Source organism: Pan paniscus, chromosome 17 (genome assembly GCF_029289425.2).
Source record: "Pan paniscus chromosome 17, NHGRI_mPanPan1-v2.0_pri, whole genome shotgun sequence".
Taxonomy (NCBI): domain Eukaryota; kingdom Metazoa; phylum Chordata; class Mammalia; order Primates; family Hominidae; genus Pan; species Pan paniscus.
Window position 1 is genome coordinate 91,970,297 of NC_073266.2, and position 27,371 is coordinate 91,997,667.

Below are 27,371 nucleotides of genomic sequence, written 5' to 3' on the forward strand. Positions count from 1 at the left end.
TTGATATACACGGTGTTAATTTATTATGTTATATAAAAGCATTGATTTGCAAGGTTTCAAAATTAAAAACAAAACTGAGCTTCACCACAATTTGAGAGCCACTGCTCTAATGGGAATTCCCAGGCAGGGATGGAAAAGGGCGTGTGTGTGTGTGTGTGTGTGTGTAACTGTGTAGCCAAACATAAAGGGAAGAGATAAAACAGCTCCCTCTCAGCAATAAAACCACAATTGTGTTGGATAATTATATATTGCATAGTCTCCATCGTAAACAAAAACATTTGTTTCCATTTTGGTTGAAATGAAAACTAACTATTTCTCTTTTCCAGGCTGGCTTTGCTGCCTGGTCAGTGAGCTCAGGCCACTAATGAATGGCTGGCATCCCAGCGTCTACCCACAAAGACCCACTCTGACCTCCCAGAGCAAAACCCCACTGTTTAAAGGGCACAGAGGGCAAAGCCCTGGTGGCTTCCCTCCTTCCCTCCCTCCATCTCACACCCGTCTTCCTGTAAACCTTTTTGCTTGTAGAGAACCTGCCTAGAAGGTGAGCATGGCCCAAAGTATGCCCCGACCACCACAGAAAGGCATTGCACCCAGCGCAGCTCTGGGGAAAATCGGAGCCTCCACCCAATAGCCCAAAGCCCGCCCTTTCCTTTGGAATCCACTAGTCGTAGGCCTGGCCGTTGAACTTTGGTTTTAATTTGCTTGTGCCACAGGGTGACTGACATGGGTTTTTTTCTTCTTGCTAGAATACAATTGCAAAGCGAGTCTTCATGTCCATGATGAGGAGGCCCTCTATGGAACTCCGTGTCATTTGGAAGATCCCCAGTGGTGATGGGTAAGAATAGCAGCTGGCAGTGGGCCTTCCAACAGGTCTTTGGGGAAGGCAGAATTTAGAGCTGGGGGCCTCTGATCATCCTAGTCCCTCACACACCATTTCTCAGCATGCCCTGAAGGGCAGAGTCAGTAAATGTGACCCCAAAGTCTGGAAGAAGGCACTCCCGTTTCTCTGGTTTAGAAAGGGGCTGCAGGCCAAGATAAGAGACCATTTGGAATGTGTCAATTTGTGACTTTCACAACGTCTGATTAATTTGTCTTCTTTAATGTGTAAACTGCCAACATGACTTCCTGATTCTCTCATCTTTCTCGATTTCCCTTTTCATGGGATTTCTGAAAAGGGGTGACCCGTTGGTTTGTTGAGCACTCGTGGGTCACAGTTATGGGTAGAAACCAGGTCCCTTTAAGTGAAAGCTCACTGGCTTCACCTGGCCTGTCCCCCTGCCTATATTTTGCTGGAAAAGCCTCCTTGGGATCACCACTGATGAGCGTATCATGCCACCATATGATTTGATGCCTATCACTTGGTCTTCAGTCCATCAAAAGAAAGGTGCTGGTCTCTGGTCCTGCCTGGAGTCAATGCTGACCTCAGCATTTGCTCTACTTTAAATTTTCTCTGAAGGTGAAGACAATGCTGCATCAAGCCAACCTACAAGTCCCTGCCCAGGGGAAGGTGTATTGCAATACGAGGCGCCCTAAAACCCATCCATAACCTTGGTGGATTCCACAAAATGAAAAATACTATAAGCTGCCGTTACACACGCTCTCCAATGCAAATTCCCTTCCCTAAAGGTGCAGCTTATTTTCTTTTTATTGTATTTAATTCCGAAAGAATGGTCACACTTCTTTGCTAGGTAGGCAAGCTGTTCCGGAGGACACACTAGAGAAAGCACCACTCCCCACCCTAACCCACATCCCCAACACACTCACCTGCCCACACTCACACAATCACATACACATGCCCACACTTATATACACATGCTGACACCCGTGCACTCATGTGCACACACTCATTCACACTCATACACATTCACACTCAGGCATACTCATACTCCTCATGAGCACACCACACTCACCTGTGCACACTCACACACATGCAGACACTCATAGGCACACTCACACATGCTCACATGCTCATTTGCACCCAGACACAGGCATACACATCATTTGTATGCACACACGCACACTTTTTAACGTGGTAACGATTTACAGGAAAGAACAGCTGGAACTCGTGCTGGGATAACCAGGTACAAGTGCTCTCTGCAGAGAATAAGTGCACACAGGTTTGTGACTTCTGACCGAGAGCCCTCCTGAAGGGAGGTCTGTACCTCCTCCCTCATCTCATTTTACACAAGGCGACAGGTCAGAGGCCAGGGTGGGACGAGAGCGAGGGAACACTGTCTCTGGCAGCAGCACTTGCCACTCCACACTGTGGAGACCAGAACGGCACCCCAGAGAGCACGGGGGAAATGGCTCATCTTTAAAACAATGGCAGAAGAAATCCAGCCAAGGTCACTTTTCCTGTGTGAGCATGTTTAAGGCCAGAGAGTGGCTACTTCTCTGCCTCCTGCAGCTCCCTCAGTGTGGCTTGGAGGAGTCGGCGAAGCTTCCAGAACACGCTGGAGGCTGCTCTCCGGGTGTTCCCACTGGGGACCCCAGGGTCTGCACATTCCTGCACCGCCTCCTGTAACTGCAGCTGAAGCTGGAAAGAGACCGCAGAGCTCTTGAGAGGCGTGGAAAACCAATGGCGAAATATTTTGTCACAGATGACCTGAGGGAAAGAAGGGTGGACAGTTAATTTAGGGCAGCAAATCCTCCTAAAAGCCTCCCAAGCCCAGGATTGGTTCTAAAACAGATCTCAGCTTCTCTCCCACCCCCACCCCCGTCCTTCAGGGAGCGCACTCCAGAGACCACCCGATTTGGAAACATGCCTTCACTTCCGCCCCTCAAACCCTTCAGCACCATGAACAAAAGACGCCTCCGAGAGGAGAAGCCGACGTCTGTGTGAGGCAGAAACTTCCCTTTCCAGCCCCCTATCAGATGGACCAAGTTTTGGGTGACACTGTGAAAGGACTGGACACATTTCTAGGGAGGAAGGGAAGCAGAAGTCACAGACAGTCACCGCTGCAGAAGGAGTTGGTCCTTTGCAGGCCTGAGGGAGGCCGGCTTTGCTGTTACCACCTGGAGATGAGGTTTCTTATCCACAAGCCGGTCCTAGTGACCACAATGACCATCTGACCGGGCTGTCCAGAGGGCCAAATGGTGCGTGAGGGAGAAGTGTGTGAACTTGTGTGGCTGCCTGTATAGCACTTTAAGGCTCATGAAACAAAGGCATATTTGACAGAAAAGACTGCAGGCATAAGGCTCTTTGAAGGCTCTGTGAAATGTGTTATTCTAGGAGCAGAGGTAAAAATTAGACACTCTCTTTAATTCTAATCAGGTATGAAATTCAGTGATGCTGAGGATCACTAGAAATTTCTCCCTGTAAACATGTTGTTTGTTTTATAGCTCCTACAGCTTCCCCCACGCTGGGAGAAATGACCTGCGAGCTGCGTGATGCATCATGCTTTATTTCTCTACATCACACTTTATATCAGACTCAATTAACAAATGCCTCCCTTGTAAAGAGCTACTGCTTCATAGAGGGCAAAAACCTTCAACTTCCATTTCACAGTCCCTGCAAAAGCAAGGATTCTTTTCAAAACCTAATTATGGTTTTTTTAAAATAGAGAATACATTTTCATGTGCAAAATTTAAGATGTTCTTAAGGCTAGACCGTGATCTCAGGCTCCAGCTCGCCCCGATGCTCAGCTCCCGCTCTGAGAATGAGACATTCTTTGACATACACATTTCCTTTTCCTTTCATTTTACACATAGGTAATATATTGTACACACTGTTCTCAAACTTCCACCCCCATTTATATGAGGGAGATCCCTCCAAATTGATTTCTTTTTCTTTTTGAGACAAGGTCTCACTCTGTGACCCAGGCTGGAGTGCAGTGGTGCCATCTTGGCTCACTGCAACTTCGACTTCCTTGGTTCAAGCGATCCTCCTGCCTCAGCCTCCTGAGTAGCTGGGACTACAAGGGCATAGCACCATGCCTGGCTAGTTTTTGTATTTTTTGTAGAGACAGGGTTTTGCCATGTTGCCAACACTGTTCTTGAACTCCAGGGCTCAAGCAATTCACCTGCCTTGGCCTCCCAAAGTGCTGGGACTACAGGCATGAGCCACCACACCCAGCCATCCCTCCAAATCAGTTCTTATGAGGATATCCCATGTGATTTAATGGCTACTTCTGAAATGTGTGCGTGTGTCGTAAGTTATTTAACCAGTTCCCTATTGATGGACTTGAGGTTGCATAATAACTTTTGCATTATGAATAATACGGCAATAAATGTCTTGCAGATATATGCTATTGCATTTTGTGCATGGGACTACATTTCTAGAAATAGGATTTCTGGGTCAAAGGGCACGTGCATTTTTTGTTTTGATAGATGTGTTAAATTGACTCCATAAAATTTCTACTCATTTACACCCCCCGCAATGTATCCAAGACTGCTGGTCCTCCCTTAGCCTCTCCAACGCAAACGCCACAGATTCATTTTGCCAACAGGTGGGTGAAAATGGTTTAATTTGCATCTTTCTTAGTTTGAGAGTTATTTGTGCCTCCTTTTCAATGAATGGTCAAGTTTATATTTTTGGCCTTTGTTGTGTTCATTTGTAGATACTCTTTATATCTTAAGGATATTGCCCTTGCTTTAGGCTGGTTCCCCAGGAAGTAGACTCCAAGACGGAGGTTTGCATGCAGGGATTCTTTGAGGCCTGTCCTTGAGAACCACACTCCATGGAACTGAGGAAGAAGTAAATATGTGGGGCTGGGGGGTCTCTATGGAGTTGTCCCTTAGTGAGGCATAGGGCGCTTGGTGTCGGGCCCACCCTCTTTAACCAATCACTAGATGCTGCCCCCAGAAAGTGGGTCTCCCCTTGGCGAAGCCAGTCCTGGGGGGAATGAGCCCCAGCAGCAGGGAATAAGGCCCCTTCCACCCTCTACATTCCTGGTCTATAAGAAGAACTACAAATGTTTTGCAAATTTTCTCATTTAACTTTTAAATTTGCTCTCTTTTTTTGTAGTTTTATTTATGCCAACATGGGTTTTTGTTTTTTGTTTTTTTTTCTGAAAGATAATTAAATTTGTCAACTGTTTCTCTTCGGCTTTGTTTCATACTTACAAAGGCCTTCTCTACACTAGAATAATATTTGAAACTCTCCCAGCTTTCTCTGGTACATTAAAGATTTCATCTTTTTATGTGTAAGTATCTGAGCCATCTGGAATCTAGTCTGAGGTTAGGAGGAGGGAGCTACCATGGTGTTTGTCATGCCTGGCCAGCCAGTTTACCAGCACCGTTCACTATGCGACCCAGCTCTCCCTGCCTTGGTCTACAAGGCCCCCTTTATCAGGGCTAAAGACCCGTATTTCATTAGTCTATCTCTGAGACAGTTTTTATTCCATTTCATTGATTTGTAAATTTATATAGAGCAAGAATTTTGGGGGTAATTTGGGTTCAAAATGCAGAAAATTAAGGCTGGGTGTGGTAGCTCAAGCCTGTAATCCCAGAATTTTGGGAGGCCAAGATGGGAGGATCACTTGAGACCAGAAGTTTGAGACCAGCCTGGGCAACATAGTGAGACCATGTCTCTGCAAAAAATAAATTAAAAAATTAGCTACGTGTGGTGGCACACACCTGTAGTCCCATTTATTTGGGAGGCTGAGGTGAGAGGATCACTTGAGCCCAGGAGTTCGAGGCTGTAGTGAGCTATGATTGTGCCACTGCACTTTGGCCTGGGTGATGAAGCGAACCCTGTATCTAAAATAAAATAAAACAGAAATAAAAAGTAAAAAAGTAAGAAAATATAAAATAGATAAAGAAAATTGTAATCCTACCTTCCAGAAATACTTGCTTTTGACATTTTGGTATATAAGGGATCGTATACTTTTTTTTTTTTTTTTTTGAGATGGAGTCTCGCTCTGTCGCCCAGGCTGGAGCGCAGTGATGCAATCTGGGCTCACTGCAAGCTCCGCCTCCTGGGTTCACGCCATTCTCCTGCCTCAGCCTCCCGAGTAGCTGGGACTGCAGGCGCCCGCCACCTCGTCCGGCTAATTTTTTGTATATTTAACAGAGACGGGGTTTCACCATGTTAGCCAGGATGGTCTCGATCTCCTGACCTTGTGATCCACCCACCTCGGCCTCCCAAAGTGCTAGGATTATGGGATCGTATTGTAAATATTAATTTGTAACCTGCATTTTTTTCACCTAATAATGCTTCATATTTTCTCATATCCTTAAAGAAAATGTAATTTCATTTCTAGGACTTTATTCAAAGTCAATAACCAGATATGTGCACAAATAAAATTGCTCAGCTAAAGAGCATGGCTATGTCTAACAGCCACATCCCCTCAAGAGAGAATTAATTCATTACAATCACGTTAACAATATAGACACTTTTCTATTTCCCTGAAGCCTCAACTGTTAATTAATAGCATTTAAAGAACTATTCCCAATTGGTAATTGAAATTTACTATCATTGGATTTTAATCTGAATGTCTTTGAATGGTAAGATAAAATACTTTTCCAAGTTGTTTGGCTGTTTGGATTTCATCGTTTGTGTATTCGGTGTCTGTTCTCCTGCCAATTTTCTGTGTGTTCCTCTTGCCCCTTAATGAATCGGTAAGAGCCCTTTCTACAGAAAGGGTATCAACTCAGCCTCTCGTTACATTGCAAAGAGCAGGCGTTTGTGTTCCCATTTTGAGGGTTGGGATCGCAAGGCGGTGGATGCTCAGGTGAAAGTTATCTTCTTCCCACAGCTCAAGAAGAATGATTTCATGACGAACCCCATCAAGGGTGTGAGTCCACATTAAAGAGGCTGGGATGGAGACGCCTCTGAAAGCCACTACATTCCTAGGCTTCCTGAAAGGGGAACTACTCAGTGATTCTTTGGCCCAGAAGGTCTGTGTAGACCCTGGGGTGGCAGAGTCGGGGTGTTTGTTTGGCCTGGCTGGGACCACTAGGTTAACAGTGGACCTGTCCCAGCCTTCCCAAATCATCCCCCATCACAGCCGATGCAGCACCACGCTGGGCTCCCCTCTCCTGCTCCCACCTCACCTGTGTTTAGGTCTGCAGTGGGCTCACATTGGCCTTTCAGGTTTAAGGAATGAGGAGGACAAGCTACAGTGGAGGGCCCACTAGGGGAGCGGGTCGGACAGTGCGGGTCCAGAGCCTCTGTAAGCCATCGCATGCAACCAGGCCGTGGGGAAGGTCTGCCCAGACACTGTGGGGCCTCCTCCGGGTATGATCAGCACCTGTGGGCCCAGATGCATCCTCCCTCACCTGAGAGCCTCAAGTGAGGGCAGAAGGAGACAGCTTCTGCCAAGAGAAGAGAGATGATCCAACCCCAGATGGGGGACCTGAGACCTGCCAGCTCTGAATGCCTGAACCCTGTATGTATTCCACTTGTAGCTGATCTCCTGGACTTGGCTCCTTTCTTCCTGTCTAAACCACCTCCTGGTCCTGACCTCTGGCCTGTCTGGATGGTGGTTTCTGTCTAACCTCTAGTTAGGCCAGTGTCTCAGGACTGCTTTGCACCCTTCTCAGTATTATCTTTGATGGATTAGTCTCAGGATTCTCATAGTGTATGTGCCCATGTTTATGAGAGGTTGTAGATACGTGGAGTGGAGCCTGGGCAAGAGGAAGCCCAGCAGCCAGCTCTGCAGGGAACTCCCTCATCAGATGCCCCTGGTCGCCTGACCAACAACCCTGGGGACAGGCAACCAAGAGCACGATTGTCCCATCCCCACCGTCCTGCCTTTATTGACCACATCGATCCGGATGGATGGCCTGAAAAGGTCGACCTTGAGCTCCACTGAGGGTATCTGAAGAGCTAGCGGGCAGAAACAGCCAAACAGCACCCTCTCCTCCCCCAGCCCTGGCGGACTCTCATACCTGCAGGTTGTTGTTTACGCGCTGCGCTCCGCACTTGTTGACTCGTAAATCACACCTTGAAAAACAGTCAAAGAAATTGCAGTCTTCATCTCCTGTGCAGTTTTGCTCAAGGATTTCCCTCATTTTAGGTTCAAAAAAGGCCATGTCCACATCAATAGCCACCACCTGTAATCAAAACAGCATGGGGCTATCAAAGGGCTACTGGTGGGCTCCGCAGAGAGGAAGCCTGTTCACAACTTCTGTTCACCTCGTGCGGGTGCCACTGTCCAGGTCACAGGTGATCCCAGAAGTCCCATGAGCCAAGAGGAAAGCCCCAGCCATGCCCTGGGGAGTGGATTCATCCCCTAAAGTGTCTGCACGCATTTTCTTTTTCTTTTTCTTTTCCTTTTTTTTTTTTAATTGAGACGGAGTCTCACTCTGTCACCCAGGCTGGAGTGCAGTGGCACGATCTGGGCTCACTGCAAGCTCCGCCTTCCGGGTTCACGCCATTCTCCTTCCTCAGCCTCCCCGACTGACTGACTACAGGCGCCCACCACCACGCCCGGCTAATTTTTTTGTATTTTTAGTAGAGACGGGGTTTCACTGTGTTAGCCAGGATGGTCTCGATCTTCTGACCTCGTGATCTGCCCGCCTCAGCCTCCCAAAGTGCTGGGATTACAGGCATGAGCCACCGTGCCCGGCCACATTTTCTTTTACACAGGCAACTGTCATAGCTACAGCGGAAGGCTTTAACTGCAAAAAGGACCTCTGCAGCCATGGGTGAAAGCCCAGGATTTGGAACTATCACCACAAGTATTGCTTTTCATCTTTAGACACTTTCTCAGCTTTGCAAGTAGGATCTCTGAGAGGCGTTATACATGAATTTCCCCTCTACTGCCTTATCACTTGGGTCTGTGACCTTCAAGAGTTAGGACTGTAAAAGCTGTAAGATACAGAGAATCTATTCCCGTGAATACAAGCTATCCAGGGAAGCCACATTCGAGTGGCTGGTCTCCGGGTGTGATGGAGAAACTGAGGCGGGCAGTGCCTACGTTCTCTTCATGACACATCTGTTACCTGAGTCAGCTGGTTTTGGAATGACTAGTCAGACAACAAAGTGGGGGAAATATCAAAGTTCTCGAATTAGGACTGATACGCAGAGGCCCTGAACAGGAGCAACGCCTGAGTTCCACTGTCATTGTGAGAACCTGATGACCCCTGGAACTTCAGATTTATCTCCCTGGCATCCAACCAAACAGACTTCAAAACCAGAGAGAGAATAACTTCTAAATTATGCAGCTCTTCCTCCGCCACCTGGATGCAACAACAAAAACAGATGAGCTCAAACCTGAGAAAACCTGGAATCTGCCCAAATCAAGCCATTTATAGCTTCGAGGTATTAAACAGCCACTAGGAAAGTTGATGAATTTGATGGAGTCAGTGGCATTTCACAAGCCTTCACAGGTCAGCATCGAGATATCAGCCTTTCTGTCTCCCCCTGGGAGTTTCAAAAAGGGTTGCATTTGTTGTTCATTCCCTCTTCAATTCTACGCAGTCTGGGAGGCACCTTTTGGTTTTGGTTTTAGTTTTTCATTCAGGATTGATGCTAGAAGGCAATGAAGTTTCTTAGGGATTATTTAGTAAAACAGAGTAGGGGGAATTATTTATTTCAAAATATGTGGAGAATAATGAAGATAAACAATATAGACCTTTTCTCTATGTAAGGGGTTTTGCCTAATTACTAATTCAGGTGCTGTAAACAACTTCTCATTTTAATCTTTCCTATCCCATTATTTAGCCACAACAAATAGCCGATTTCATTATTTACTCTGGTTAATAAGTGAATAAGGACTATGCTAATGAATCTCCCATCTTTATAATTCATTACTGGGGCTACACGACTCTTCTATTCTTTCTATGGTTTCTGCCGATCTCCCCAGCCTCCCCTGGGCCCCTACTCAGAATTTTAGCTTCTTGCAACTTCTCCTTCCCATTTCTGATAGTTTCCTTCTCATCTCCCAGGGAGAGCCAGGTTTATTTTTTAATTTTTAGTGTATGGAGTCTAGAATGGATCACAGCTGTTATAAACATAACCCTATGCACCTAAAATAAGAACAGTATTAAAAAAAAAAACCAGAAAAACCTACATCATGTTTCTTAATATCAGGAGAATCATAAAGTCCTTCCTGCATAAAATTACCTAACTTGCCTCATCTTCTTCAAACTTCCTCCTGGCATCAGAGTAGGAAGATGAATGAGAATTATTTCATTCTTCACCAAAAACTGTGGCCCTGGAGTAGGAAGCCATACCCTCTGTTGGAAAAGAGCACTGGCTGGCAATAGTTTCAGATCATGAAGGTTCCTAGTTATTCATTTACAGCCACTGGACACTTTCTCAAGATCTGCAAGTGGGCACCTGCCCTGCAGATGAGAGAATGACTGTGAATGACCAATTCTTACACCTCTGCTGGGAGGCGCCCCTTCCTTCTGCCAGGGCAGCCCAGCAACCTGGGCTCAAAGGCAGGACCCACCCGCCGGGACTCTGAGATCACTAGCTCTCAAACTTGAGCACGTATGAGAATCAACTAGAAGCCTTGTTTTGAAGACAGGGATTGCTGGCTCCCACCCCATCGTTTCAGATTCAATAGGTCTGGTGTGGCATCTGAGAGTTTGCATTTCTAAATGAGCTCTCTGGTGAAGCAGATACTGTTGGTTTTCACTTAAAAGTTGTACAGTCTTGGGTAAAATAACTCCTTGAACCTCAGGGTCTGCAAGAAGGGTCGAGAACCGGACTGGTGAAGGGGACTCCTCCTGCCCTCCCCTCCCTATTCTTGTCCAGGCCAAGGCTGCAGTGGAGGTAAGAGCCCTGAGCGGTGCAGCACCAGCCGACAAAACACAGTCTGGGGCTAGGTTGAGGATGCATAGTCATGATTTCATTGAACAAATATTTTCTGCTGATGGTGTGCAAGATACTGGAGGCACAACTTAGGGGGCTCCCACAAACCAGTAACTGGATAATCAGCAAGTATGTAGGTAAAAGCATCTGATGTCGCCCACTCGGCATCACAGACCCCATCAGCCCCAGCTCCTTTGAGAAGCAGATATCCTTGAAATTCCCTCAACAATTACAGCACCTGCTGGGTCCCACTCATTGATGCCCACTGATACCTGCTGGAGGAAGAAGGGAGTGACTGAGTGGCGAGAACTGGCCCGCAGCTGCCCAGAGCTGGGGGTGGGGGTTGTACGTGGACACTCCCTGACTTCCTCCCCAAGGCCTCAGTGTGGCTGTGGGTCGTTTCCCCCCAACACACATATCAGGACAGTGTCTGGGAGATGCACATGGCACTCAGGGAATTGCAGACGCGGGTGAGTTCCCCCAGAGCTGCCAGCCCAGCACACAGACCTCCTGGAACCTCCCAGAACCTCCTAGTTATTTCCTTGCCACACTTTGAGGCACCCGTAGGTTGTCAGCCCCTCCAGGGCAGCAGGGGGCAAGGCATTAGGACAAAGCACTGAGGGTAAGATGTATGATGCCCTTCACAGGCATGAGGGCATGCTTAGAGAAGGGATTTACACCGGCAGCAAATTTAGTTTTCCAGCTGCTTTCAGAAGACCATGCCATTCCTATGCCACCTGCCTTGGAGGCCATGACTGGCAGTCACAGTGCCTGCTTTTTGTCCCTTTATGTTGCAACCATGCTGAAGAGCACGACCCCACCATGAGCCAGGCTCCACAGTGACCAGCATGTCCAGGTGACGAGCTAAGCTGGTCTGGCCGTTGAGCTGCCGGCACTGGCCGCCTAAGAATGAACTCGTTACAGCAGGTGGGGGAGCAGAGCACTCCGCCCTCCCCAAACCCATCCCACACCCATGACATCCCTGCCAGTCTTATTACTACTTCCTGTTGGATGGTCCCAGCGCCTGGCACAGCGTGAGGGCACCGGGATGATCGCAGCAGCATGAATCTGACCCATCAGTGTTCGCCTAGCTGGGTGAAGGGAGAGGGGTTTGTGTTACACGGAGACACTGAGGCTCCTGCTGCCGTTCTTGCACACCTCCCTGTTCTCACGCAGCTGCCTGGCCCCACGTGCCCCGTGGTGCGGTGACAGATATTTCTACCTGGCAGGGCTTTCCCTTGTGGAAGGCACTAAAACCCCATTTGTTCCTCTAGAAGTCTTACATACGGAATGGAAACTGACTGGAACCTCTCCAGACAAAAAGCACTGGGAAAAGTTACACGTTGTCACAGAGCAAGGGCAGCTTGAGAGCAGCGTCTCCACACCGGAGGCCATCGTCCCTCATCGTCCTCTGCAGCTCCTTGCCTCCTGCGGACTGTTTTCCACACAAGTTAAACAGGCCCGCAGGAGAGGCTGCTGTTACGTGAGCTCAAAGCAGCCACAGAGCTCAGGTGAAGGAACCAGAGCAGCCCTCTGGGAGGACGAAGCTGGCCCGGCCTCTGCCCCCCACCGTGGGCTCCGTTCCTTCAGATTCTCACTGGAGATGCATCTGTTCCTTACTAACCCCCGGAAGGAAGTGTTCTGGTAGGTGGAGTTCTCCAAGGCTGCAGAAGCGACAGTAGTTTCCTAACTCAGGCCAGGAGCTCAGAAACCTTCTCATTTCCTTCCCTCCAGACCCGAGAGCTCCGTTCTCTGCACATAAACACACCAACCTGCGCCACTTACTGTGAAGTCGCTCCGGATGGCAAAGTTTTCCGGCTTGATGTCGCAGAGGTGGAGGCGGTGGGAAAAGTCACTGTCAAAATGGTTCACCATGTCCAAGAAGCTGAGTGCGATGTCACTGATGGCCTTGGCCTGGCCACCCCCAGGGGCACCTGGGGCCCGGTCCAGGGGGAAGAGTGCCCTGTGGTGGGGGCTGCCCGTGGCCAGGAACTCCACCGCGTAGAAGTGGCCGCAGGAACCCAGCACGGGCAGCACGTGTGGGCTCAGGTCCTGCAGCAGGCTGAAGTAGACGTACTCCTCCTGCTGCAGCAGGGCCCACAGGCTGGCCAGCTGTCCCCGCCAGCGTGGGCCCCGCCTGCCCGGCCACCACGGCCCCAGGCTGCTGTTGGACAACTCCAGGCCCAGAGCGCTCTTGACCTCCCCAGCCACCATCAGGAGGAGTTCGGCCTCGGGCATGTCCTGGCCACCCTCCCCTGCCTCCTCTTCCAACAGGCTGAGGGGCGGGAAGCTGGAGAAGGCCTCCTCCTTGGACTTGAGGACCACGGGCCGGCCGCGCCAGTCGGCCTGCAGCACCTTCTTGCCCCTGTCGTAGTGCAGGCAGCGTTGGAACAGCAGCTTTCCCGTCACACACAGGTCCTCGCAGAGGGCCCCCGCCAGCGCGCCGCCCCGGTAGTCCTGGCACTGGAAGGAAGGGAACAGTCGGTCACCATGGGGAGGGCCTGGTGCCGTCCGTCTCTCGGCTGGGGTTAGGGAAAGGGACAGCCTGGCCTCTGCCCTCAGGACCCTGATAATCCAGCTGTGCAGAGAAACCTCAGCCCTGTGGATCGCAGAGGCCACTCAGCCAGTGAGTAATTCAGAGGAAGGTTAAAGGAGCCGCTCACAGTCATTACACGACTCAGTCAGGCCTAGGACGGGTCTACAGAATCAGGACACCTGCGGCCGGGAAGCACGACTTCCCATCGTTCAGCTGGGTGACTCCGGGAAAGCCAGAGGCCAGGAAACCAACAGGTGAAGGGGCTGGACCAGGCCAGTAGCTCTCGACTCTGCCTACACTTCAGGGTCACTGGGAGAGCTTCTAAGTCCCACATCTGAGCAGCTAGGTCAGGTCTCAGCGGAGGGGACCCCAGGAGCCCTATCTGCCCCCAGGCTTGACCGCAGTAATGACCCTTCCTGCAAGTACATTCCTTGAGCTTACTGTTTTCCACACGAAATGGAGTGCCCTATAAAGCTTGCAGGCTGCAGGTTTGCAGATGTTTACAGGAGAAGCCTCTAGAGGACACAGGGCTCATGGCTGGTGACCTGGAGAAGAGGAGGGACCGAGGAGGACCCATGCAGGATACAAGAGTAGGGAGTGTTTGCATCTGAGCGGCGGTGAGCAAGGCTGTCCAGGAGCCCCCGGATGGGGTGTTCCTCCTAAACCTCAGGAGGTCTTAAGATGGAGCCACTAGGGGACCTGGCGGCCTTCCCCACCACACCACAAATTCCCTGAGAAGCCCATCCAGCCCGATAATCCTGCCAGAGGCAGGGAAGGAAGAAGTGCAGAATGGAAGGAAGGAGAAGACTGTCATCCTCTTCTCTTTTGTTTTTCAGAAAATCTAAACCATGGGACCACTTTGATTAGGGGTTGAGTGTATTTCCTAATCCTGCCCACTTCCCCGGCAAATGAATCTTCCTCCATGTCAGCAAATAAAGGCCGCTCTTCCTTCCAGGAACTTCTATAGCACATGAAACAACAGAGTCACCCTCGTTCCTCTAAGGGCATGAGAAATACCAAATCCCAAAGCTGTTGTTCTCACCCCATTTCATTTGTGAGAAAGGACCTTGAAGGCTCAACAGTAGCAAAGGGCAGCTTGGTGCTGGGACAAAGGATGGGGCCAAGGGCCACTGAGCTTGGATTCCACGGTCTAACCACGCTGCCACATCCTTACCTGCTCTGGGCCTCACACTCCTTCCTTGCGTCACACCCCCTGCCTCCCTGCATGATGATTGTACTGGCCAAGAGGGAAGTGTGTGTGCACACCACAGCGTATGCACGAGCACCAGGCATCAGGAGAGGCCTGGGAACAGCCTTGGGTTCATAATCAGATACTGCCCAGCCTCGCAGGTGGCTAGGTAGATCAGCTTTACCCATTCCAAGCAGATTACAAGTAGCTCCTTGAGGTCAAAAGCTGGACCTCCAGTGTCTAGATGTATAAATAATTCCAAAATCAGGCTGAGCATGGTGGCTCACGCCTGTAACCCCAGCACTTTGGGAGGCCGAGGCGGGCAGATCACTTGAGGCCAGGAGTTCAAGACCAGCCTGGCCAACATGGCTAAACCTGGTCTCTACTAAAAATACAAAAATTAGCCGGGCATGGTGGTGCACGCCTGTAGTCCCAGCTACTAGGGAGGCTGAGGCAGGAGAATCACTTGAAACCGGGAGGCACAGGTTGGAGTGAGCTGAAATTGTGCCACTGCACTCCAGCCTGGGCAACAGAGCAAGAATCTGTCTCAAAAAAAAAAAAATCCAAAATCAAAAAGCCTCTGAAAACTACGAGTTTTTCATGACTCATTTGACCTTATGTGGTGTCAAAACCCAGCTGAAAAGACACGAGCCTATTTGTATCTATATCTGTTTGACTTGGTGCGAATTCGTATACATTTTGCTGTAGAATTATTAACTTGATTACTGGCACTGCCCCATATGCAAAATATAAGGTACTATATGATCTTTCTAACATTCAACAAGATTTGAATTTTGAGACACACCTGGCCCCAAAACAGTAGATAAGAGAGGGACTGGGGGCCTTTATAAACACTGCGGGCTAATCGTTCAAAGCGCTTACTGAAAAGAAGCACTCCCAGTGCTTAAAAGAGGTATCTAGATATTTTTCAGAACTATTTCAGGTAGTACAACAGCCTGAAAGGCCGATGCCAAGCTGTCTGACTGCCCCCCTGGCTTCCTGCTGCGGGGGGGCTCCTGCCAGCCGCTGCATTTTAGATCTCTGTATAATGCATTGGGCGGGGATGAGGGGGGTCTTGCTTGGCTAACACAATGATGCAAGCAAGACAGGCCTGTAGATAGAAACTCAGGAACCTGGCCCTGGAGCTCGTGACACCACCCTATTTGCCTGGGGCTGACTTTATGTCTCTGGAAACCCACACCCGTAAGGAAGTTGTATGAACACACACTCACCAGCTGCTTTAAACACATTTGGAGTTGTGCACCTCCTGTGTTCATCTTGGAATTGAACTCAACAGAATCTTGGTTAAATGTCATTCTTTGGCTTTAACCCGGGTCACTCTTTCCCAGGCACGGGGTCATGAAAGGTGCATGGGAGGATCCGGACCCTTTGCGCCCAGCATGCTTTGCTTGCCATCACCTCCACATCGCCCTTCGGAGGAAAGCGGCAGCTGGTCAGGCTCCTCCGAGACCTTTCAGGAGAGCCCTGAGAGGTGAGGTGAGGACAAATGATAAGGAACTGAGGCCACCGTGAGCAAGAAGATATAGATGGCAGGAACAGTAAGGTCTGTTCATTTTACTTATTGGGGTTTGTCCCCTACTTGATCTGGTATTTACATAGTTTCACGTCTCTATAAATCTGATAAGAAAGTGCAAAAAAAAATTGTTTCCTGATCTCCTTTTAAATTAAAAAAAAAGCTTCTGTAAGCATGATACCCAAAATAGTTGGATTCACTCCCATAAAATTTTATAGTGTTATCACATATCTAATTTAATGAAAAGTACCTTTGCATAAAGTAGAGAACCATTGAAAAAGAAAGGAAAGCACACAATAGGACTCCAGTGCAGCCAAAGGTGTGAGCCTAAGCTGGGAGCTTCAGAGTCCCGCAGTGCTGAGGAGGGGAGGGTGGGGAGATGTGGTCCTGGTTGCAACTGAGAGAGGAGGCTCAGGAGAAAAATGTCAGAGACACTGGGCCCGGTTTTCCATTAGGCTGTGAAAAGCAGAGTGAGGAGGGTGCTACTGTGACTGCCAGGGCCCTCACCCCTCTCATCTGAACTGTGGCCACCATAGCCACTAGCCATGAGAGACACCTGCCGGCCAAGGAGCCACCTCCTCTCTGCCTCACTGGGATTGGGACTGGGCCACTCCCAAATCAACAGCTCCAGCTTTCCCAGCTGTGCATGAGCCTGGATGGGCCACCATCTGGCCACAGCTGCCAGGTTCCGGAGTTCACGGAGCAGAGGGGACAGCCTTCGAAATTCCTAAATGACATTAGAGTGACAGGGCAGGGCCACAGTGAGGCTAAGTTTGGCACAGATTGGGTCTGCCTCTGGGCTCTGCCCCTGGCTTGCTGTGTGGCTTGTTTCCGAGTCTGGAAAATGAGGACAATGGTACTGTGTAATGGAGTCAAACAAGGTCACAGGGAGACAGTCCCAACACAGTGCCCGGCCTAAGGTGGCTCGCTCAAAGCTAGCTCCCTCTCCAGCCCTGGTTAGGAAAGGGTGGGGGGCCAGGGCATCTTCTTCCTGGGGGAGATGCCTCTGAGCTCAATTTTGAAAGGGAATTAGAAATCTGCCTTAGCAGACAAGGGAGAGGGCAGCTGAGTCACGGAGAAGAACTTGTGCAAAGGCCCCGAGTTTCAAAGTAGCCCTGTGTGTTCAGAGAACCAGAAACGGCCCCTGGGAGGAGAGGACACAGTTGAAGCAAGCACCCACTGACAGGCTGGGCTGTGCTATTCGAAATGCCGTTTCAGGTGTCTCCATTGTACTTACACGCTTCCTACCCGGCCTGGCCAAATCAACCTTTGCCCGGAAGCCAGCCCCACCCCTAAGTGGAATTCTTGTCTTCCTCCCCTACCCCAGCACTCATTAAATCATGGCCATGTGAGTGCATCACTGGGTCAGGTCCCCACAGCACCGTGTTTAACACGAACTGTGCCTCATCGATGAAATACAAATCTATACGAGATTTGCCCCTGTGAATTTGGAGGGCAATTCCAAACAGGAGTTGTGAGACATTTAGAACAATGGTATAACTTTGAATTTGGCATCCAGCCCATGGATTTTGGAAGGAAACATTCATTTTGGCTGTTTTTCTGAAGATCAGCACATTGACTTGTAAACCTGCCTCCCTGACGCCTGCTTCTTGCGGCGACACTGGGTGTCAGAAAGGGCAGAAAGTGCAGCAGGTGACAAAAGCCCTGACCAGACCTGCCAGCTTCCACAGGTAAGGTCTTGGGTTTATAACCTAACTTTTCAGTATCCCAGTCACCGCGCTTGTCCTAAGAGAGCATTTACATTACAGCAAAGCATGCCCGAAAACGCACACAGCTCTTCCTCAACTTAAAATGGGTGATACCCCAACAACCCCAGAGTAAGTTGAAAATGCGTTTTATACACCTAACCTACTGAGCATCATTGCTTAGCCCAGCCTACCTTAAACATGCTCAGAACACTTACATCAGCCTATGGCAGGGCAAAATCATCTCATACAAACCTATGTAAAATAAAGTGTTGACTATCTCACGTAATTTATTGAAAACTGCCTTGAAAGTGAAAAGCAGAACAGTTGCATGGATCCTCAAAGTGGAGTTTCTACTGAATGCATCTCACTTTCACCCTGTCATAAAGTTGAAAAATAGTAAGTGAAATCATCATAAGTCAGGGACCGTCTGTATACAAGTGTGGTTATGGCACAGATGTTCCTTGATGTCCTTTACAATGAAGTATTTTTGGCGTTTCAGTTCCTACTCTTCTTACGTAGAACGCAAAATTCGTCTCCCGTGGCTTACCAGTGTTAACGTAAGTCTGCAGCATTGTTCTGCATGTCTGTGCCTGCTAAGCACAGAAAAAGATTTCATCCAGCCTTTTAAAAAAAACAGTCAACTTAATGTACAAATTGCAAGTTTGAATTTAAAATTTTCATTGGGCCAGGCACAGTGGATCATGCCCATAATCCAAGCAGTTTGGGAGGCTGAGGCAGGAGGATCACTTGAGCCCAGGAATTCAAGACCAGCCTGGGTGGGCAATATGGCAAGACCCCTGTCTCTACAAAAATTAAAAAAAAAAAAATTAGCTGGGCCACACTTACAGTCCCAGCTACTTGGGAGACTGAGACAGGAGGATTGCTTAAGGCTGGGAGGTAGAGGCTGCAGTGAGCCACCCTGTCTCAAGAAAACAAACAAAAACCCCAAAAACTTTCATCATGTTAAAGATAATAGTAGAATTATTTTATTAGCAGCATGTCCTGTTGAAATAGCTGGTTTTTTTTTAACTCAATAGAAGTTGTTTATGCAGGTCCATTTTAAAAATCAGTCTTTCTCAGACTCCTTCTGTGCATAGGAGGAGTCCCTAAGGCCAGCTTAAAGACAGGTACATTTTTGTACCCAAATGTGTGCGCATATAAAATCCACAGGTATTGGAGTTGAAAATAAACTGAAAAAAACAAGTTAAAGTCTCATTGCAGCTAACTCTGGTGTGCTTTTAAAATTAATTACATTTGCAGTGGATTTGTGCTTCTCATGGATGTGAAAATATCCACACTGATGCACATTCCCATCAGATCAACCCCAGCTTTGGTAAGAAGCACTCTTTGCAGTCGTTGCTTAGTATCTAATTTATCTCATGGTTCTCAGGCAAAAACAAAACCTGTCCACTCTAGTCTAGAGAAACTGTTGATAAGGTCCCAGAGGTCATGTCTGAGGGCCGGGTTTTCTTTTGTGTGTTTGTTTTTAAGGAGCATTAAGCTCCTAGGCAGTTAGCAACATTCAGACTTCACAGTGGTATTCCTTCCCGAAGCAGCTATGCTGTGCTTTGCAGAATCTCAGCTCAGTTAGCTCGTCCACTGTGTAACCGCTCCCTACTTTAGGAATGTGGCCGAGCATTCAGGCAGAGCCATTCGCTGCTGAGAAATCTCTCTGGATATGAGCCCTGGATGCTGTAGTCCCGTTGGGACCTTGACAGTTTCTATCACAGCAGCAAAGAAAGATAAGCCTGCCCTATTAAAACCGAATCTCTAATGTAGACAACTACGTGAAATTCCATCAAGACCTAACTAGCCAAAAGGCAGTTAAGCCTTCAGGACAACAGAGTCTGTGGGAATATCTTTGACATGCTTTGAAAATGATTTGCTATGGAAGGGTTAAGTATGCAAGTTGTTATGTAGGGTTTCCATTATTAGAGAAGCCACTTACTGTCACGTCATTGCTACCATCAGACTACACAGAGTCATGTCCTGGCTCCTCACCATATTAACCGTGTGAAGCAGGGCAAGTCACTTCACCTCCCTGGGGCTCAGTTTTGCCATCTGTAAAATGGGGATACTAAAAGCAAATACTTCATAGAGGTTGTTGAGGGAATTCAGTGAAATAAGCCCCACGAAACAATTCGCACAGTGCCTTCCCAAAGGAAGAGTCAACAGGCAGCAGCCCACATCTTCAGCCTCTGTGTGAAGAGCTCAGCCTGCAGAATGAATGAGAAGCCAGGTGTATCAATGATCCAGCACCAAGCTAGCTCCCCAGCTGGCTGGGCCTGCTGACACAGCCCACTAGAAAAGTGGGCCTCCAGAGATCTGAGTGCACCTATTTCTTGATTACAGTGTGTTGTTCCTCTTAAAGCCGCCATTAAGAGAAGCCCTAGAGTCTGACCAGGAAAATCCAAGCTGGAAGACCAGGGGCTCAATTCCTTTGGAACAATTCAGGTTGGCTCTTCTAGAAACTTGTCAGTGGGATGTGGTTGACTAGAGGGGAACCTCCCTGGGGAGGTGGAGTGTGGGCTTGGGGAGAACATGGAGACCTCTGACCCCCATCCCCTGACTCGTCCCTAAGCTTTTTCTTCTGATTCCTTTATCCTACAGGTGGATTCACCCCTGGCAGGCCAGCAACGCCCCCCGCCAGGCGAGAGCCTGGGAACACTGGCAGCCGCCGCTACCGGGGGTGGGGAATCCACCACAACTCCCTGGGCGCTGCCAGAAAGTCTCCCTTCAGCTCAGCTGGCAAAGTGGTTTCTTCTGTGCTCTGGTATTCAGAGTGAAAGCTAATGAGAGTCTGGAGGCCCATCAGGAAAATAACAACCAGTTTTATTATTACGGATAAAAGCCAGGCAGAATGAATCGGAAAGTGCCAGGGGAGCGGAGACAGAGGCTCAATTCAGTTCAAGTCCTCAGAAGCCACAATGCCAACCTCTACTTGGCAACTCAGCCCAGCAGAGTTAGGATTGTGAAGATTGGGGTCGTATTTAAACCCTGTCCTAACTGAGAGTGTCCTGGGTAAAATTTGAGCCAGGGCACTGTGTGGGTCTCACATCAACATATCCAGGATGAAAACGGTAGAAAAGGAAGTGGCAGGAAGACAGGGGGAGAAAGAGTTCTGAGAATGTGTAAAGAGTAAGGAACTCAAACAGGGCCTGTGGCAAAGTCTGCTCCCCCACAAACCAGTTCGTGGAGACAGTGTCACATCAACACCTAGGGAGATGGATGTGGCCTCCGACATCGTTCTTTTGGCAATAGGAAAGATTGCCAAACCTTCAATCTTCAGGGGCAGAACCAACCTCTCCAGCTTTATGTCTGACTAGAAATGATTCCATATGGCTGCCATTGAAGATATATTGGTAAAGCCTCTAAACAGAATTGGTTTTAATTTATGACCTGGAATGCTGGGAAAGTCATGATTAGCAATTTCTTAAATTATACTAGACAATTTAATTTCCATTATTAAGCCTTTCCTCACTTAACCAAAGATAAATGAAAAATGGCATTCGTTTTCTATCTTAATCTAAAGGATTACTACATTAAATTTGTAAATAGGTATTCCCCTCTAGTTAAACCATCAATGTTTGTTTACTATAATTAGTCTATCAGCACTCCCTTCACAAGAAAAGAAAACCAGGGGGGAAAATTTATAAATGAAAAGGACTTTTATGGGTTACTAAGAAAAATCAAAGAGCTCTTGCAACTTAAAACTTCATAAAACTGGCCCGGTGTGGTGGTTCACGCCTATAATCCTAGCACTTTGGAAGGCCGAAGTGGGCGGATCGCCTGAGGTTGGGAGTTCGAGACGAGCCTGACCAACATGGACAAACCACCATCTCTACTAAAAATACAAAATTAGCCGGGCATGGTGGTGGAGGTTGCGGTGAGCCTAGATCACGCCATTGCACTTTAGCCTGGGCGACAAGAGCAAAACTCCATAAAAAAGAAAAAAGAAAAAAAAACCCAAACCAACAACAACAAAACTTGCTAAAACTTCAATGTAACACTAGAAGGGGTCAATAGAATCTATGAGTGACTCACCTACATATGTTCAATTCACGATGACACGATGACACGCGTCAGAATCAATTAGGAGCATAACTTGTCTTAGCTAGTACACCTGGCTCATTTTTTTAAAAAACAATTTCAATCTCACTTAAAAAATCATTTACTTTAAAAACCTTTGTGGTCCCACATTTTGAAAATCTACAATCTCAAAAGGCCCACCCATATGTAAGCAACTGCACTGAAAACTTCCCATGTGTTTCTTGAAGATTTTTTAGAAAATAGATCTCTTTTCAAACCAAATGCTTAGATGGTCACTATTTTAGGAAATGAATAATCGCTTAAGAAGTCATGTAAGAGTAGTTGCTACTATCTTCCCCTTTCTGGGATTTAGGGGACTCCCACCTTTACTGAAGTCTCCTTTGCGCCTGAAAGAACGGCTAGCCAAGTTTCCAATCAACTAAAGGTGGGCGTTTCATTCATATGATGTGAGCCCAGCGTACGCAGCAGTCTGCAAAATGCGAAATGTTTCTTTCTCTCCCTAATTCTCTGGCTCAGCTGAGGAGCTGCTGGGTGCGAGCTTTCGGGCCCTCCCAGGTTAGGAGGCGCCTGTCGAGGACCGGGACCCGGGATCCTCCCGGTCCCAGCCGCCTCCGCAGCGCTCTCTGCTCGCCCGAGCGCACACTGCATCGGTTCCCACAGACCGCGACCGCGGAGAGCCTGGGCTCTGGAGCGCAGGGAGGCCGGGGTCAGACCAGCCCTCCGCATGGGCTCGGTGAGATAGGGGGTGACCTGGCAGCTCAGGGTGGAATCACAGAACGCGGGCTGGGCTGGAGCGCTGCGGACCCGAGAGACAGAGGCGTGGCACCCCGGATCCCGAACCCCGCACTGGCTTGCACCCCGAGCCCGGCGGCCTGACACCGGACGCGGCACCTCCCTGGACACTCGGATCAGACCCGCAAACTTTCTTCCGGAGCTCGGGCTCAGGGGTGGCGAGGGTAGGACGGAGAGGCTGTCTGGGGACAAAGGGCGAATTCTGGCGAAAAGGGGAGAGACACCCCCAGCGCGCCCACAGAGCACTGCCGGCTGCGTCCCCATTCGGGGGACCGGGGCGTGCGCCTCTGGCATTCCACGCAGGTGTCGGGAACCCATGTCCCCGGCGGGTGCCACCGCCACCCAAGTCCCCGGGAAGGCTGGGGACCGGGAACGGGTGTGATCCCCCCTCCCCGGACGCGTGGCGCGGGGCAGAGCGGCGGCGAGACCTACCAGCGCGGCCAGGATGCGCCGGCTCTTCTCGTCGGTGCAGCGCTCGGAGAGGACACCCGGGTGCGCGCGGAGCAGCAGCGCGGCCGCCAGCACCCAGCCCGCGGTCCACGCGGCGAAGGCGAGGAGCGTGCCCCGCCCGCAGCGCCCGCGCCTCCTGCACCACCCGGCACGGCCCCGCGCGCCCGCCGCCCGCGCCATGGCCAGCCCGGCCCGCGCCCGGGCCCCACCGCCGCCCGCGCTCCGAGTTCCGCACTCGCGTAGCTGCTCCGCGGCTCAGGCCCGCTCGGCGGGGAGGGGGAACGGGGGAGGGGCCACGCGAGGGTTGGGGCAGGCCCCGCGCCTGGGGCGGAGGTGCGGGGAGGGCGTCCAGCAGCAGCAACACCCCGCGCGCCCCGAGCACCCACTGGGGGTCCACTCGCCGCCTCCCCTGCTCCACCCTCTCCACTTTTCTTTCTGCACTTTTTTCCCCCAAGAAGACCAGCTCCCCACTTAAACGAAATCCGGGTAGATTCAATCGCCTCTCTCTTTGGGGACTGATTCCTCAGACAACATATCTTTAATTGTCACATTGCCCTCCCCCACCAACTTCTTCTCTGAGAGACTGCCAGGCGCCCCTGCCTCCAGCGCTCTTTACAGCACACCCTCGCCCCAGGGGGCTGCAGCGTAGTCCCCACCCGTTTACCTCTCCACTAGAACCGCCCTCCTCTGAGTCTCACCCCAACTTGGGTTTTCTCCGGGCCCTCCCGGGAGTGAGATCCGGAGCATGCAGAGAGTCGGGGGTCGAGGACAGTCAGTAGGTTCTGGGACTACCCAGCCCTCCCCTTCCCACGGGCACCCCTGAATCAAACCCCCCGCCGTCTCCCAGGCTGCACAAACTCGCGGGCGTCCTTCTCAGGGCTACAAAGATCTGCTCTCTGGAAACATCTCCGTTACCCCGGGGAGGAGAACACGTCCACCACGTGTGTCTAAATCTATATTTATAGATTCGCAGTATCGTCTGGGAGAGCGGGCATCCGTGTTCCCATCCCAATTGTTCTGTAAAGCAGGCTGGCCCTGGGCCCACAGGGCGTCCCTGGTTCTCACCAGCATCCCCCACCCCACCCAGGGATGCTTCTCACTCCCTGAACGCCTTTCCCCAGGACAGGGGGAGGCGGCGCCACCCCAGGGGAACTGTCACAGCTGAGGGGCTGTGAAAGCCGCCACGCCCGGGGCTCCTGCATTCACTGAACAAAAGCTTATTCAGTGCCCAGTACGTGCCAGCCCATCCCGGATCGCTCTCCCGCCTGCCCTGCGCCTGAATTTCACATGACCCATTCCCGAGTTTAGAGATAATAGAAACATACCCTGATCACTGCGTGCTGTGATTGTCCCACAGGAGCTGGCTTCTTGGCTTGTCTCTTCTGCAACTCGCTGCTTTAACTTTGTTTTATGGCTGGCTCGGTGGTAGGAGTCCCCAGGAATGACCAAACATCAGATGAACAAACCCTGAGCCCCAAGAAGCACTTTGGGCACATCACAAATATGCCCCGAATGCAACAGACCCTTGGGGTTTGGGTGTCACTCAATCAACAGCAGGGTTTGGGTGTCACTCAATCAACACCGGTAAGGCCAGGTGAAGCTCTCTCTGTGTGAAGCTTCCCCCACCTCCATCCATCCCAGCACACGCCCAACCAGAAGTACCATATTTTCATAGGCTGGCTGTATGGAAACTGTGTTGTTTCATTTCAAAATAGGTGTGGAGCATAGAAAGCATCCTAGAATGCTGCATTAAACTCTCAATTCAAGGCCAAGCCTGCTGGCTCATGCCTGCAATCCCAGTGTTTTGGGAGGCCAAGGCAGAAGGATTGCTTGAGGCCAACAGTTCGAAACCAGCCTGGGCAAAAAAAAAAAAAAAGTTAGCAGGCATGGTGGTGTGGGCTTGTAGTCCTAGCTGCTCTGGGGGTAGAGGCAGGAGACCTGCTTGAGCCCAGGAATTTGAAGCTGCAATGACTGTTATCACACCACTGCACTCCAGCCCGGACAACAGAAAGAGACCCTGTACCTAAAAGGAGAAAAAGAAATCTCAACCTGATGTGAAGTTGTTTTCCTTTCCCAAGAATTGTATTTGGTGCGGGGAGGGGAATGCAGGAATGGGAAGAATGAGATGAAGCAGTGTGACTACTTATCCTTTAAAACATAGGAACAGAAATTACAGGGGGGAAAGCAGAACTTGAAATCAAAATTAACCACATTCAGATCTATGTGGTGTTTTACTTTTGTGGGTTTTAAAAATCCGCTATTAAGCCCACTTCTTTTGGCATTTTATAAAGTATTCAGAAGAAAATAAACTTATAATCCCACAGTAAAGAAATCCTTTTCATATTCAGCACTGTTTTAACACAGAACTGATGGTGCTCTCTAGCACAAGGTGGAGAATGCAGCTTAGGTTGATACCAAAGGAAGTTTTGTTTATTTTGCAGTTTTGCCTAGGGCCCTGAAGCTGCCTAGTTTGTAAAGCTTATGAACTGTTTTGCACTGATTTAAGGTAATTAGGAATTTTTGTAGGATATAGGCAGATATTTAGCATCAAGATGTTCTTTAGAACACAGTTTGTAATAGCAACATTGGAAGTAACCTACTGTGTGCCATGAGGACTGGTGAAATAAGCCTTAGTCCTCTGCTGGTGGGAAAATGATGCTGGCATAAAAACTGTGATGTGAGGTGTATGTGGGCAGGAAAGATATTACAGGAGAAATTTGTCATTTCTCCTTGTCCTGCGCCTCTTCCCCTCCTCCTTGCACAGAGCTTCCTTGGGAAATCACACCCTCTCAAGCTCTGACCCCATCTGCAGTGCCAGCCCAGGGTAGGCTCCCGATCCCTGGGCTGAGATCAGCTACTCATTCCCCAGTCACAGGGGCCAGTCAGGCAGCCCAGGCCCCAACACGCCAATCCCAGCCAAGCACGCAGGCTTCTCAGGCTTTTTCTGAACAGTTGGGAAAGAGAAGCTTTATTTGGGCTGAGATGGCCAGGCTCTGAGGATGTGGTGGCCAAGAGTCACCACAAGGGGAGAATCTGCTGAAGGGGAGGCCAGCCCAGAGGAAGGGGGAGGAATGGAGAGGGACTTCTGAGGATGTCCTCCGAGTTCCCGACTTTCCAATTACCCAAATGATACATTCTCTTCATGGCTTAAGCAAGTTCGGGTTGGGTTTCTTCATTTACAATGGAAAGAGCCTTGACCAGTACAGATGTTCATGATATCATTGAGGGAAAAAGCAAGTTCCAAAACATTATGTTCCGTGTGATTCCATCGTACTTGTTTTTGTTTTTGTTTTGTTCTTAAAGCATACCATATCCTTAATGCAATGTACACACACACAAAATCTGAAAAGTGGTATGAAAATGTTGCTAGTGTTATCTCCAGGTAGAAGGATTGCAGGTGATTTTTATTTTATTCTTTTTGCTTATGTCAATTTTCTAATTTTATTTCAGATAAGCACACATTATTTGTGTAATAGTAAAGCCGTGTTATTAAAGAGAAGAATTACCCAAAGAGACTCAGATATGGGAGTCCTGGCCTCCACAGCTCTGGTCTCTGCCGCTGCTCCAGTGAGCGGGACGTAGGAAAGATACAGCCTCAGCCATACTGAACCACTTTGAAAGACTTATTGCTTCGTCTGCTGTGATCTCCCAGCCATGTTCATTTTTCTGTAATAAAGCTTAACTTGATAGGAGTTCATTCATTCATTCATTCAAAGCGCTACTGAGCACCTCTATTTTGGTGTCGAAGATATAAAGATGGGAGAAAGTGGGCTCAGCCCTCCTTGGTGAGGCAGACCATCAAGCAGCTCTCCAGTGGGTTCTGTGCAAAGGGAGATGCTGCGTGTCCGTCACTGTCTGTCCCTTCCACTATCCCTGCCCCATGGGGCTTTGCCAGAGCCAGGGCTGCTGCTGCTGCTGCCCTCACGAAGGCCAGTCCCAGGGCCCCGGGTGAGGTCTTGCACTCCAAATGTCCATAAGGATCCCCAGAAGGACTCAGGTGAGAACCATAGCAGAGGAACTGGAGTGGGCCAAGGCACAGGATCCTGTCATTTTTCTTTTTCTCCTGATGACTTTTCATTTCATCATCTTGCAGGCCTGAGTGAGTCTCTCAACCATCTGCCCAGGAACTCAGGACAACAGCTCTTGGCCCTCCAACTCCTGCCTGTATGATGAGAGGATACATATTCTTGAACCTCATGCCTCCTCTCTTTTCTTTTTTTCTTTTTCTTTTCCTTCCTTCCTTCTTTCCTTCCTTCCTTCCTTCCTTCCTTCCTTCCTTTCTTCCTTTCTCTTTCTCTTTTTTTTTTTTGAGACAGGGTCTCGCTCTGTTGCCCAGGCTGGAGTACAGTGCTGTGATTATAGCTCACTGTGGCCTCCAACTCCTGGGTTCAAGCAATCCTCCT

At 49.4% G+C, this 27,371-nt stretch overlaps 1 protein-coding gene and 1 long non-coding RNA gene across 2 annotated transcripts; one reads left to right on the plus strand and one right to left on the minus strand.

Moving 5' to 3' along the window:
• On the minus strand, positions 1-23,198 carry DIPK1C (divergent protein kinase domain 1C). Its single transcript, XM_003827336.7, has 4 exons — positions 22,951-23,198; positions 12,494-13,171; positions 7,834-7,998; positions 1-2,605 (listed from the first exon to the last, which is right to left on the minus strand). Exons 1-4 carry the CDS (start codon positions 23,146-23,148, stop codon positions 2,387-2,389), a joined length of 1,260 nt encoding a protein of 419 aa, XP_003827384.3. The 5' UTR covers positions 23,149-23,198; the 3' UTR covers positions 1-2,386.
• On the plus strand, positions 14,565-26,655 carry LOC134729264 (uncharacterized). The gene is made up of 2 exons (XR_010110173.1): positions 14,565-22,682; positions 26,419-26,655. It is a non-coding gene; the product is annotated as an uncharacterized LOC134729264 (long non-coding RNA).
• The last annotated feature ends 716 nt before the right edge of the window (positions 26,656-27,371 follow it).

Bases quoted from the DNA above. Each gene is read 5' to 3' on its own strand.
- DIPK1C (XM_003827336.7), bottom strand. From the start codon at position 23,148: ATGGCGCGGGCGGCGGGCGCGCGGGGCCGTGCCGGGTGGTGCAGGAGG. The intron at 7,999-12,493 runs GTAAGTGGCGCA...TTTTGATTACAG, and splicing joins CCATCCGGAGCGACTTCACA to GTGGTGGCTATTGATGTGGA. The intron at 2,606-7,833 runs GTATGAGAGTCC...TCTTTCCCTCAG, and splicing joins GCGTAAACAACAACCTGCAG to GTCATCTGTGACAAAATATT.